The sequence below is a fragment of the Passer domesticus genome, chromosome 3 (assembly GCF_036417665.1).
Source record: "Passer domesticus isolate bPasDom1 chromosome 3, bPasDom1.hap1, whole genome shotgun sequence".
NCBI classification, from domain to species: Eukaryota; Metazoa; Chordata; class Aves; order Passeriformes; family Passeridae; genus Passer; species Passer domesticus.
The window spans coordinates 100,089,379-100,102,960 of record NC_087476.1 but is presented as its reverse complement, the minus strand read 5'-3'; the positions used below and the strand labels follow the sequence as shown (position 1 = coordinate 100,102,960).

General features: G+C 36.4%; 1 protein-coding gene across 11 annotated transcripts in view; it reads right to left on the bottom strand.

Annotated features, from left to right (window-relative positions):
- SDCCAG8 (SHH signaling and ciliogenesis regulator SDCCAG8) overlaps positions 1–13,582 on the bottom strand; it is a 103,960-nt gene that overhangs the window by 37,466 nt on the left and 52,912 nt on the right. For 7 of the 11 annotated variants that reach the window (XM_064414673.1, XM_064414671.1, XM_064414674.1 and 4 more), the window contains exons 14-16: positions 9,547–9,674; positions 7,345–7,453; positions 484–615 (exon numbers count right to left, since the gene is read on the bottom strand). In XM_064414673.1, the coding sequence (XP_064270743.1) occupies positions 484–615; positions 7,345–7,453; positions 9,547–9,674 (369 nt within the window). The remainder of the gene's footprint in view (positions 1–483; positions 616–7,344; positions 7,454–9,546; positions 9,675–13,582) is intronic. The other 4 variants (XM_064414679.1, XM_064414677.1, XM_064414669.1 and 1 more) reach the window with 3 other exon arrangements.

Here is a 13,582-nt window from a genome sequence, read left to right as displayed (position 1 = left end):
GGTTACTAGGATTTTCAGTAAGATTTGTCTGTTTATACAAGTTAAATGATGGTAAACCTCAAAAAATACAACTATTACATGGCATAATGGAACACACATCTGTACTCTACATTCACATCACTGAATAACCTCCTCTGTCCTTACTCCCCAGCTCCCCCCTCCCCTTTTTTTTTATAAATGGTAAGACTATTCATACAAGTTAGAGCAGAGAACAGCCGAAGCAGCCCACACACATATGTACTAGGTTTAAATTCTTTGGAAGACTATGTTGTTCAAGCTTTCCTTTTATTTATCCAAAATGGCACAAGCAAAATATGTTAAAAAAAAACCAACTTGACAGAATGGTTGGGGAGGGGGAAGGAGTGGTCATTTCATAAGGAAAGAATATTACTTTCACACAACCTCATGTCATTTTTATGTTTACACAACACGACTGGTACAGTTGAGCATATCACATACTGACAGATTAACAGGACCTCCTACCTTGACTTCATTCTCTCATGCATTCTCCCAAGCTGGATACATTGTTGGTCCAATTCATCATTCCGTTTCTGCATCTTCTCCAATCTGCCATGAAGATATTCTTTTTCCTGACTAAGCTGGTTGACTTCAGATCTACAGAAGTAAAACAAAGCGATGATGGATGTTGTCAGATTTCATCCTGCAGTGTGCCATCAATATGTGGCTTCAGCATTTATAAAATTTCATACATTTATATGTAATGCATAAACAAGCTATTACTAGAACTTACAGAAACAAAATGCTGTTTCAGATAATCTAAAGACAAAAGAATATGTTACTGGTGGTTATCTTCTAAATATGCCACTGGCAATCACTCAATTATAGGTTGGCTATGCTAATTTCAGCCTAATTTAAACAGGCATGCCATTTGGCATTATGCATCGATGTTAAATAAGATCAATAAATGTAAATTCATACTTGTTAAGCAAGAATTTGGCTAACATTTTGAAAATTATGAGCAAAAGCTAACATTTAGTTTAAAAAAACAGCTACTAAAACCTTGTTCAACCTTTACTCCGTTTTATAGGTTGAACTCTCAACAGTTCACAGGTTGAACTCTCAATAGTGGTACTGTTTTAGAAACTTTAGTAACCTCCTATGTCTAAAATAACATTGCACAGATTAAAAAGACATCAACAACAAAACCCCCATAAACCCCTCCCCCACAAAAAATACTCACACCCAGCCAAAAACCCAAAGCCTCACTAAGAGGAAAATTAACTAAACTTTCAAAAATAACGGACAAATCATACAGGGACACACTAATCTACATAAAACTCAGCACAGCCTTTAAGAATATTAGTCACTTCTAAGCAATTCTTATTCTTCACGGGTGAGCAGAGACACCAGATCCATGAATGACCTGGGACTGCTACTTGCTACATCTCTAACCATCAGCCCATGGAGAAACAGGCATGAGCTGTTTCTTAATATCAGGAAAAGACCTCAGATTAAATAGTGATAAAATATACATTATGCACTTGTACAATTTTAACTCTTTGGAAAAGGTTAATGAGAACATGTCAGAATCTGCTATACCATCAGAAAGTACGAATCAAAAGCAAGCAAATTTGATTTATGGCATCTGCCACTCCATATCTCAGGGTTAAAAAGCTTCAGATATATCTTTAAATCATGAACTTAAATATGCTGCAATTACAGCAGAAAGATACTTTACCTTCCTGGCTGTTACAGAATGCAACAACAACTGACATTCTGAAAAATACAACAAAGTGCAGGGAGGAAGGAATACTCCTCCTTCAAAAACATGTTACATTGACAAGTCAAATCTAGAAATGACAACATGATCTTTTCATGTTTAAATAGAGAACAATGCATGGTATCATCTGTGAATCTAAAAGAACTTAGCAAAGGAAACTTTGGACTGAGACTGTGTGTAATTTAATTTAGATTGAGAGTTACAGCTCTATTAAGGAAGATAAACACAAATACATCAGAATTGTGCTGATAGATTTGTACATCAAACTTCCATGCACAAGAGTTTCTTGGATGGGTACATAATAGTGGGCAGCATGTTATAGGAAGGTAGCAGAAACTGAATTTTTCCACCGACCATTTTACAGAAATACTAGTAACTTAAATGTCAGCATTAACAAAGCATTGCCAGCTGGACCAACTGTTATCACACAATGTGAATGCAGTCTGTACTTGATACTGATACTGTAAGAAAGACAACCAGCGGATAAAAGCAAAGGGTCACTGCAGAGCAGCTCAAAGAGACCTGACATGGGACCATATTCAATTCTACGTTCCCTTTTTGCCAGCAAAATTCAGCAACAGCATCTGCCATGTAGGAATACAGCAAATTATCACATTTGTTGGGTTTCCCAACTGGGAGATCCTGTTTTGTTTTTTTTTTTCTGTATTTATATGTGACTGTCTCATTCATGGAAACAGCAGAAGCAACTTTCAAGGTGACAAAATTCTCCAAGTTTTTACAAGGACTTATTCATCTCCATTACACTGGAAGGTGCCCAAAGTCTTTCTGGAAAGATCAAGTAATGCAAGTCAACCAAAATCAAAACACTACTGAAATCACAATTAATGAAACAAAAGTAAGTAATGAATTAATTAAAACCACAAGTATCATAATGTCCAGTCTCTAAAACAGAGCTCTAGATGCCTGATGCTTTGAAGCACATTATGAGTGTTGTCTTCTCCTAAAACATCTTTTGTAATTACAGGTAAAGACAGAAAAAAAAATTTCTAATTATGACTTTACTTACACAATGTCCCTTCCATGTAACTAAGAGTCTGACCACCAAGACTCAAATATTTAATGACACTAAAGTTTTGAAGGACAGCACATATGAAGGACAGAATGGTTAGGTTCATGTTAAAAGGTTCACGAGTGTTGGCATTAAAGAGAGAACACCAGTCCAATACAATATTGCCTACCAAGAGTGTTCCATCTTCACTTGTCAACTATTCCCTCTGCATCTTTAAACACACCTTTCATTCACCTCAGTTTCCAAATATTAAGACAGCTAATTCCATGTGATATTTTAGTAACTGCACTCATAGTTGGGTTAAAAACCCCAAACCCACCATAATTGTACTAAACCTGTTAACTGTACTGAATGCTATAGCATATTTATACAGGAGTAGGAATTCTACTCAGCCAGAGGCAGGACCAGTCCTGCGTAAATGCTTCTAAACCACTCTGCTCCCAAGGTATTATAGCAGGAAAAGAGAGGTGGGGAAGTGTCAAAGCACACACTGCTGAACTTCAGAGACAGTACACTCATAATGCCGGGGACAGAGGCAAATTAGAGAAATCTGTGCAGTAATCATTGTGTCTGATGGATCCTGCACAACTGAAGGACACAGCATGGATGTGCTGATGTTGCTCCACCAGAGCTACTCTGGTTCCAACAGTCTGAGCAATAAGCTGTGGTGGACTCAGTAGAAACTGAAGCATGCAGGCATTTGGAGTGCTGCCACTGGAGCTGAACTCAGCAGGAAGGGGCACTTCTGCAGACTCAGGCTGGCCCCACAAGTCAGGCTGTCACGGATCTGTGTGTGCTTCTGAGATCTGATACACTCAAATGACCTGTATGAAATCACTGTTATTTTGAAACTGCACAGAACAAAGCTACAACAACACATGAAAATGTAAAATGCATGCTTGTAATTGGATGCATAATAGATTTTGCCAAGTCTCATTTACTTGTTACTATATCAAATATAATTGATGGGGGCAGAAGCAACAACAGAAACAAAAACCCCTCTATACTTCAGGATCCATTTAACTACCTCAACTTCTATTTAAAAACCACTTTAAGGTTTTATCTACTATCTTTGCTGGAAGAGTCATGGAAAAAACCCCAATCAGGTTAGCCTCCAAACCATTTAAGTACTAAAGGAAAAAAAAAAAGATAAAAAGTTAAATAGTCAAAATTAAAAGTCAGACTCAGGATATCTTTAGGATGAGCTGATTTTTGAACACTAAAGTGGCAATGCTGCCCTTACTCCTCTGAACTAGCTTTTTCATTTCAGTGCTTTTTAAACATTGCCTTTTCCTGCTCTTGAAACCAATTGTGTACTTGCACAGAAATTAAACACACGCTCTAAAATATTTTCTGCTGATGCAGTATTGTTGCATCTAATTTTAATGACAGAATCTTCAGACAGACTGTTCCCCATCTTCATACAGCTACCTTCAACAAACATTTCACTCCTGGTATTGAATGCAATGACTGCAGTCAACCAAACATGCAGAAAAATAGTTCAGCCGGGTATGTGTTCTTTACTTCAATTAAACTCACACAGTTGGATGCCTACTGTTGCCAAACCAGTAATATAATTTATACATTATAGTCCAAACAGTAAAACTACACTAAAAGTCATTTAACAATATTTATAACACCATAAAATACAGTGTTAAAATATATGAACTGCAATATGTACCAAAATTATAAAATTTGTTTCTCATCATCAGTGATTAAAACCAGGATCATTGCTCTAGCTTCAATACTCACAACCCTGGTGACAGATTAGAATTCAAATCTTAATGATCAATTTACAATTAACAAGATAGAAGTGAAACAAATTAAACCAACCATTATATATAACGAGACCCAATGGACTCCCATTGTTCCCCTTAATTACAAAACGCAAATCACAAATACACAGTGGGTAGTGTTAAGCATTAATCTACAACCTAGAAACTCAGACAGTGACAATCAGAGGGAAAAAGGAACAAAACAAGACAGAAACAGAGAAGAAATCAACAGAGGACTATATTTTTAAACATGCCTATGCATACGAAAACCTTCACAGACACTATCTTGTTTCTGCACAGCTTGAGGGGTTTATAATTCGTCTGACATTGTCTTTCTGACACCTCTCTGTGTAGGGACTAGCTCAAAAAATGGTTCCAGCTTACATATAAACACAAAAACTTCAGTTTAGATTTCTCAGAAAACCTGAATTAAATATAAAAATATATATTTTTATATTTATTCAGATCATTCAACTGATACTGCAGAAATATGTCATTGTCACAGATAAATTTGAAATGTCTTTTATTACAAATGAGTACTTCCTATCAAACCAATAAAATTACTGTTGCATCTGTTATTAAAATAGCTCAAGTGTTCTACCAATTAAATAATGGTATTGGTATCACACAGTAATTTCTTAAGCCCATGGAAAATAAGGCACAAAGGTTCTAGAAGTACAGCAAGAAAATACACACCCAGATCCAAAATTATGGTAAGGTCAAAAATATAGAAAAAATGGAAAAGTATTTTCTGTGAAAAGAGGGCATGCTGTTGCTCTGTGATCTGCCTTTATTAATGTACAAAAGCACTAAGTTATAAAATCTTCCCCAAATTATTGGTTTTTTTCCAGAAGACAAAACTACAGTATTCTATCCCAGAATGTGGTTTTACACTGCATTCAGGGACAATGAGCTGAAGACTGCCATTCAGAGAGGTGCTCCTGAGGGATACCTGCCCATCATGTATTTAGAACTTGGCTAAAATAATTTCCTGCATCTGATCTCCTGATCACATCACTTTGTGAAGCATCTATATTAGTCTGTCGTTTTCCACCACCTCCAGTTCCACCTTGCTGTTCTCATTTTTACCTTCTATTTTTTTGTCTCTACCTATTTCTCTATCCCTGCAACTGAATGCAGCAGTTCCCACTCCAATGAAGGCAAGCTCAAGCTATTTTAGGACCACTTCTCAGAACCACATTCATGCATTCTTCCTTACAGTTTCTTGTGTAAAAAATACCACTTCCTGGAGATGCAAGAGGGCTCCTTTTCCCATTTTCAGGTCCTTGACATAGTCAGCTAATGCTGCTAGGTGGAGAAACACTTGGCAATCTCTAGTATTTATTTTCAGAGAATAATGTGTTTTCACAGTATGTTTTCTGTCTTTCCTTTATCCTTTACAGTTACTAGTCTGTGACTGTGAGCTCTAGCAACAAAGTCTGTGTGCTTTTTTATTGCTGGAATAATAATATGATTTGAATCCATTTAGATTTTGCATTACTTTAGCAGAAGAGCTCTGCTTTTTCAGAGGAAAAAATTTCTTTGCTTCTCTCTCAACTACCCCTTACAACACTTGCATGGAAATATTGCTTACAGTCCCTCAAGTTTCTCATTTCTTCCCCAAACACTCTGGATGGAATTCATCTCCCAACTTCAGCCACTTAACAGCTAGTCAACACTTTATATTCAGTGGGAAGTAGGATGGGCAGTGGAGGCAGTACCCATGGGAAATTAATATATTTTATATATTACAGACATTATTTATATTTATTACATACATGTGTGCATGTGTGTGTGTGTGTGTCTGTGATTGACTTAAATTCTCCTTTGACCATTCCTGGGAAGAGGGTACTCGGGTAAATGAGCTCTCTCCCTGAGTGAATTTTGTCTCTTCTACATTACCTCAAGAGGATGATTAAATCCACCCAGCAGAAAAATCCTGTCTTGAAAACCAATTTTATCTTTGCTGGGTGTTTTCCTTAATTTCCATCAGCCATCAGATGAATGCTAGCCTTAATTACCAAATTCACTTTGCATGTCATTTACAGAAGCTGCAGAATGCCAACTCTCCATTGAAGTCCAGTTTACCACTCTAAAATATGAACCCCAAAAAAAGTTTCAACAGATACTATTTTCATACTTAAAAATGTAAAATCAAATTATTTGCTGCTAAAGAACTACAAAATTCCTGTTTTCTTTAGAAGATAATTCTATCTTCCAGAACTTTTGAATAGATACCTCCATAGCTTTGTATATCTTTAAATTATTATTACTTCCAGGTGTTGCTCTCTTCCTCAGTTTTTAATGGCTTTGAACTTAGATCTGCTATTGGTTGATAAAAAGCAGCAGCAAAATCAGAGCATCAATGACAAGCAATTTTGATGACAATTATTTTATAGACAATATCCAGTGTGTAGTGTAGTACTGTGAAAAGAGTACTAGAGTAAATAAATAAAATTATAACAGTTTTGACATCATTGAATCTTTAGCATTTTTCATATAACTTCAGATAAACTTGAATTGTAGCTTTTTAAACAATTTTCTATCTTTCATATTAAGAATATGAACACAAGGAAGAAAATTCTATGCAATTTTTACATTGGAATTGTCCAAGAAATTTGAATTGTCAGAAACATAATCTTAAGGGACATATATTATACCAAATTCTTAAGGGGCATATATTACATTGATATGATATATAATACCCGAGACAAAATGAAAAATATTAAAATACAAATAAAAAGATAAAGAAACGTGTCCTAGTAATGAAAGAGTCAGGTTAACACAAACATACTAACCTGTATTTTTCTGACATTTGTTCCAACTTTTTTGCGAACACAAAACATTCATCCTTTAATTTTGCTATGAACGTATTCTGGGAGGTCAGCAATGAATCCAGTTCTTCTACTAGAAACCATAAAATTATGATACTATAAAATTACAATTATATAAATTTATAGATAACATAGAAACAATTTTATATATTCTTAATTTCTTTCTTCTAGTTCATTCTACTTTGAAATGTTTTTTAAACTTCAGCTACTTGGACATCATCACTTACCAAATTAAGGCTCTATGTCAGAATTAGCTGAAGTGTTAAAGAAATGTTGCCACCGAATCTGGTCTTGTAAGAGAAGAATCACTGTGAAGACTAGATATCTAATCTGGTGGGCTTGCTTTTTAGCTAGAAGTTCACTGACATTTCTAGGAGGAATAAAATTGGCAAGCCATGCTTTAGCAGACTTTTGCTTGCTCAACTGGTGCAGAGGATACACCAGCAACCCAAATGCTCACACTGTAGACTCATTTCAGTATCTCCTTAAAACAGCAGTTCTTTTATTTACTGTGTCCTGAGCTTACCATGAATAATGTAATTTTCTATTCTTAAATGAAAAGATTTAGACTTCCTGCCCAATGACAATTGAAATGAAACCATTTTCTAAAGTAATTTTCAGTTACTATCAGTTTGGACTACACCTAAACTCATGACCTAGAATCCAGATATCTTTATTCTTTCAGAAGGGAGATACTGCAAAATGATCTTTCTTGATTTCTGTTTTTAAAATCAGTGAAAGCATGACCACTCTTGCCCAAATTCCTTGTATGTGTGTAAGGTTATGATAAAAAAGGTTTTCTTCATACACATTATAAATGACTATAATTTTCAACTCCCTCTAATTCTACTAAAGATACATAAAATCAGACCCAGACATAATATTGTTTCATTTTTGTATACAGGGACAATTAATGCACCAGGAAGGTAAATTACATTTCTCTTGTGCAAAATCACACATGGTCATATGCAGATGTGCTGGCTAAAAGAGGAAAAAAATTATTCTGAGAGCTTCTTTTCTTCTCCTACAGTGTAGGCAGCAGCCATAATGTAGCTGTTTGCATTCCCTGAACACATGGAAAGGTTCTCTAGTACTGTGATAATACTAAAAAAAGGCAGAAAATTAAATAGCATGCCTACTACCTTATGTATTATCCAACACTCCTTATAATTAATATATGTTGTATAGTTTTCCTGAAAGTATTGCATGACTGGTGGGTAAATATGGTATTTTGTTAAACACATAAATATATCGTGTTCTTTAACAGCTGAAACTCCTCCTCCCTTCCATGCTTGTGGGTTACAGATTTCATCTCTCAAAAATGCCTTTTTTTTGTTTATTTATAATATGCACCTCTATTAATGTTGCTGGCATAGTACTTCATAATACAAAAAGCTCTTTTTTGTTTGTTTGGAAAACCCATTTTACTTCCAGATTAAAGTTAGATGTTATTGATGGGCTAAGTCAATGCAATGAAGTCTCCTATTATGAGAACCTGAAGTATGTAAGGGATTAAACATCTTTCTTCTAGACTGAGGATGTGGGGGAGGCACATGGTAATGCTAAAAATGTTTGAGGCTGCAAAGATTAAATAAAGGAACATATCAATTTGGAGCCAGTGAATTACATCCAGCTGCGACAGTGAATTAAGAACCGATTAATGGCTAAAGCTTTTCTCCAGTTTGGATGCCGAAGCAAACTCATTAAGCTTTTAGAGTAGCTATAATGTGTGTACTGTGGGAACTGTTCAATGCTATTCAGGAGACTTTAACTGTAAGCTCGGAGCATTTCCCGCAGAGCTTCTGATGCTATTTTCTTTATATAACATGTGTGCCTGAAAATCCAGCCAAAAACAAGCCCTTTGTTTTTCTACTTTGTTGTGGTCTCTCTCAGCTTTACGTTTCTTGAACACAGGTAAATAAACTCATAATCCAGATGGTGCAGCAGATGTGAGAGCAGCACTCTGAAATCAACAGACAGTGGGCAATACTTTCCATTTTCTCTTTTAAACGCTAACTAATATGTAATTCGGAATCTCCGGTGTAGTTAGCATCTGCTCCCTTCGGCCAGCCAAAGGTTACAGGTGTTCCTGATGTCATTTCACAGTAAGGCGTGGGCCTGGCTTGTGAGTGAGTGCCCAGGCTCTAATCTTTCCCTACCACCTACCAGTTTTCTCATGCTGGGCCTCCATTTGCTGCATCTTCTGTGTCAGCTCCTGCTCTCTTTGCTGGGCCTGAAGGGCTCGGGCCTTTGCTTCATTGCTAATGCTGTGCTGAATGTTCTCTTTCTCCAATCTACAAAAAAAAACCAAAGAGGAAATAAAGAAAAATAAAAATCATATAGTGAAGAGGATAAATTAAAAGGGCAAAGCAGAACATTCAAATAATAATAATAATAATAAAAAAAAATCTGGCCAAGCTTTTCACATTAAACACTCTCCTCCCACTTCAGGTTATAGAAACTGACCTTTCTCTTACAATGTCAAACATTCTCCAGTGACTAGCAGAAAATGGATAAAAAGTATGATCTATTTCCTGAGAGAAAATTGGCCCTGCAGACAAAAATAGGATTTTATTTTTAAAAATTTTAATCACGACCTCTTTTTTATAAGGAAGCTTACCAACATTCACCCTGAACTGCACATATTATTTGCATTTTCTTTTAAATGCTATTTGTTTAATTCTGCAATGAAGCTTAGGGACCTGACCCTGAGATGGACTGGTTCCCAGTGAATCAGCAGGAGATAAGTCAGTGGGAGCGATTGCCACAGTGCTCGTGATACAGCTACTCTGAAAGCTTAATGAGTTTTCTTGAGCAACCAAACAAGTTTTAACTATTAATTTATGTAAATAGGAGATGAATGCATCCATGACAATAGAGTAGACTGCTAGCACCACACAGGCCCAGCCCCTTGTGGTTCTGCTCACTGGGGGGTTGTACAGGAAGGTCTAAAGCCCAGTACTATTATTGAAGTATGCAGGCAAGAGAGCAATTTACTTGACCAGATACGCAAGATGGGGCAATCCACTCCTGAGGCAAAACAAATGCTAGACTACCACACTCCATTGAAGCATTTTATTTAATGTAAGCCAAGCAAAAAGAGCATGGAAAATAAAACCCCAAAAAGATATATGCATGTAAATTAGAAAAGATCCTGAACTGTAAATTCAGATCTAGACTTTCCCAAAGGTCGTGAATATTTATCTGGTGCACATTGGGATCCACATTTAAAACGTCAGTGAGTTCACACATACAAGGATTGATTTCTAGATTTCAAATTATGTGAGCGAACACCTTTCTACTGAAATGACATTTAAAAGCTTGGGATAGGCTTCAAAAAGTCTTATAAACATGTTTTATTCTAGGGATATTACCTATTTCAGAGGACTACAAAACAGAACACGGGCACAGATCATGTAAGGATAAAGCCACATCTCATGTGGTTGCTGCACTTAACCTTTGGATTGGTGCCTAATAACCCATCCGAGATATTGCAATATCTCAGCATGACACACACAATGTTAAATCTTCTCTCTCAAATTTACCCCAAAGCAATACAAATGGTGGGTCACATTACACTAATTCCTGGTCCTGATGTTTCAAGCCCTACCTTAGGCAAAACTCCCTTGGAAATCACAGGCAGTTTCTTCTGAGGGAAGACAGCAAATACGTTTAGATAGCAAAAATATTAGAGAGTTAAGGAAACAAAGCACATTTTTAAAGGAAATTTCATATATTGAATAGCACTTTATCACATCACTCTCAGAATTGCTTTGTAATCATATTGGGGCTATCATAAGGAGTGATGCTCCCATCATTTTTTCAGTGTAAGCTCCAAATATGGAAAGCATTACTAAGAATATTTTTCCCACATTTGTTGGAAACCAGTCTGTGCAAACCCCTTTATTTTACAAATGTTTTTTATCTTCAGAAAGTTGTTATAGCACTGGATTGCTAAAAAAACTAAAGGAAAAAGAAGCCACCAGCACCTCTCACATTCCTCTGATGCTTCCAGCTCAAGAAAGCGTCAGTAGCACAGTATTTTCTTGAATAGTTCTCATGTGAGATGGCTGTGTGCAGGTGGGTGCTGTGCAGTCATCTGGCACACAGCTGGCTGGCTGGCCTTCTGCTGGGGGTAACCTTCAGCGTGCAGCAAGCTGCACAGCTCAAGCTACCAAGGCAAACCTGCGAAGGTCCATTCCTCACTGTTAGGGCCCCCCAATGAACTCATGCTAACCAGCAAGTTCAATATAAATGGAGAATCTACTGCCCCCAAAAACACTCTCCTGTGTAGGGGACCCATCCAAAAAAAGCCACTCCCCTGTGTCACTTACTGCATAGAGCTCAGAAACCATGGATGTGTGGTGAGTGCCCTGCGGCTGAAGTGTGTATGGGGTGGTTGAAGATGAATTTATACAGTGGATAAAAGCTCAGTTGTAAAACTAGGACAACAGGTAATTCTTAACACAGAAGAGCAGCTTCTTAGGACTTAAAAGTTTGGAATTAAAACACATCCAATGCCACACAGAACAATATCTGAGGTGCTTAGAACAGCTCAGAAGCAAAAATATATCCTGGAGCCAAATCTGTCTAAACAGAGTGGCATGTCCTTTATCTACACCTTGACATGAACCCGCTCTCTAAGTTCAATCTCTCTGCCCTCCACATGAAAATTTCCCCAGCACATACAGGGAGAAAAAAAAAAGTATAAAACATGCAGAAGGCAGCCCAAGAGATTTTAGAATCTATTGGTAACCTTCCTGCTACAACCAACAAATACTGGAGGAGTTCTAGAAGCTCTGACATTGTCTATCCAATTGCAATTTCTTAAATCAATTCTTTCACAATTTAGAGTAAAAGAAAATCTATGGACTGTATATAGAAGGAAACAGTCCTTTGTCCCTCCAGCATTAGTGCAAAGACATCAGAGGCCTCCTTCTAAAAAAACTTCAGAATTTCTTATATTCACTAATAGAAAGCACAGAGACAATGAAAGGCACAGCTACGACTGACTAATTTTGATGACACAGGTAATATCTGAATCAGAAACAACAGCTAAAGATTAATTGTTTCAGAGCTTTTAAAAACTTAATCTATAGAGGTCAAATATAGGAGATGAGTGGTTAAAGTGCACCAGCCTGTTCTCTACTCAAATTCAAACACTAGCTCTATTAAGTGCAAAACACTGAACACACTAAAATGCACATGTGATTGGTCACAACACTGATCAGTTTTACCAAAGCAGACACGCTGAACTCATGAAGACTTCCCACTTTTCTGTGGGACAAAGTCAGAAGCAACCAAAGACTCAATTGTGGAGAAAGCTCAAGCTCTTCTTAAGCCTCATTCTGAAGCACAGGTTTTCCACAGTGATTTTAGTTCTAAACCCCTGTTTCAAGCCTGCATTGTCGCTGTCAAGTGCCATAGTTAACTCAATTAACTGGTTTGCATATCTCAATGAACTTGATATTGGCTTGTAGTGCATGAAAGTTATGCATTTCATATGTTCTTGACAAAACAAAAGGCACTGTGAACTGTAGCTTATAGCACAGGAAAAGAAAATTGCCATCTCTGGCAAACTTTAAAAAAAACCTTGCTGCAACTGAAAGTGAAAAATTCAAAGTGAAAATTCACTTTGATCTCAAAGCTAACATGAAGGTATGCTGACTGAATTTGAGCCATTAAACTTAATTTAAAAAACCCAAATAAAACCCCAAACCAAAATAATCCCCCAAATCAAAACACCTTTCTCATCACTAACAAAGAAAAATTGGATCACAGATCCATTTACAAGAGAAGTCCACTCTTTGCCAAAGGGTTTTGCAGTAAAGAAAAAGGAAGTATGTAAAGTGACATAAAAGTCATATTTGATATAACTAAAAGCTCATCTATTTTTGACTAGAATAAAACAGAACTTAGATTGATAAAAGTTTGCATTTCAGTACAGTAAAATAGTATGTATTTCACTACAGTTAAATGGTTTGGATTTCACTACATTTCAATAGTATGTATTTCTGAAGGAGTCTTTTCAGTTTGGTAACAGTATAAGTAAAAAAATTTAAAAAGCAGATTAATTCTTAATATAGAATTAGGCCTCTGACTGGAGGTTGCCAGTATTTCTTCTGGCAAAGCAACTACAATTTGAAGCAACCATGTTTCCTATATTGACTATTTGATTTTTCCATGAGATCAACATGTTGCA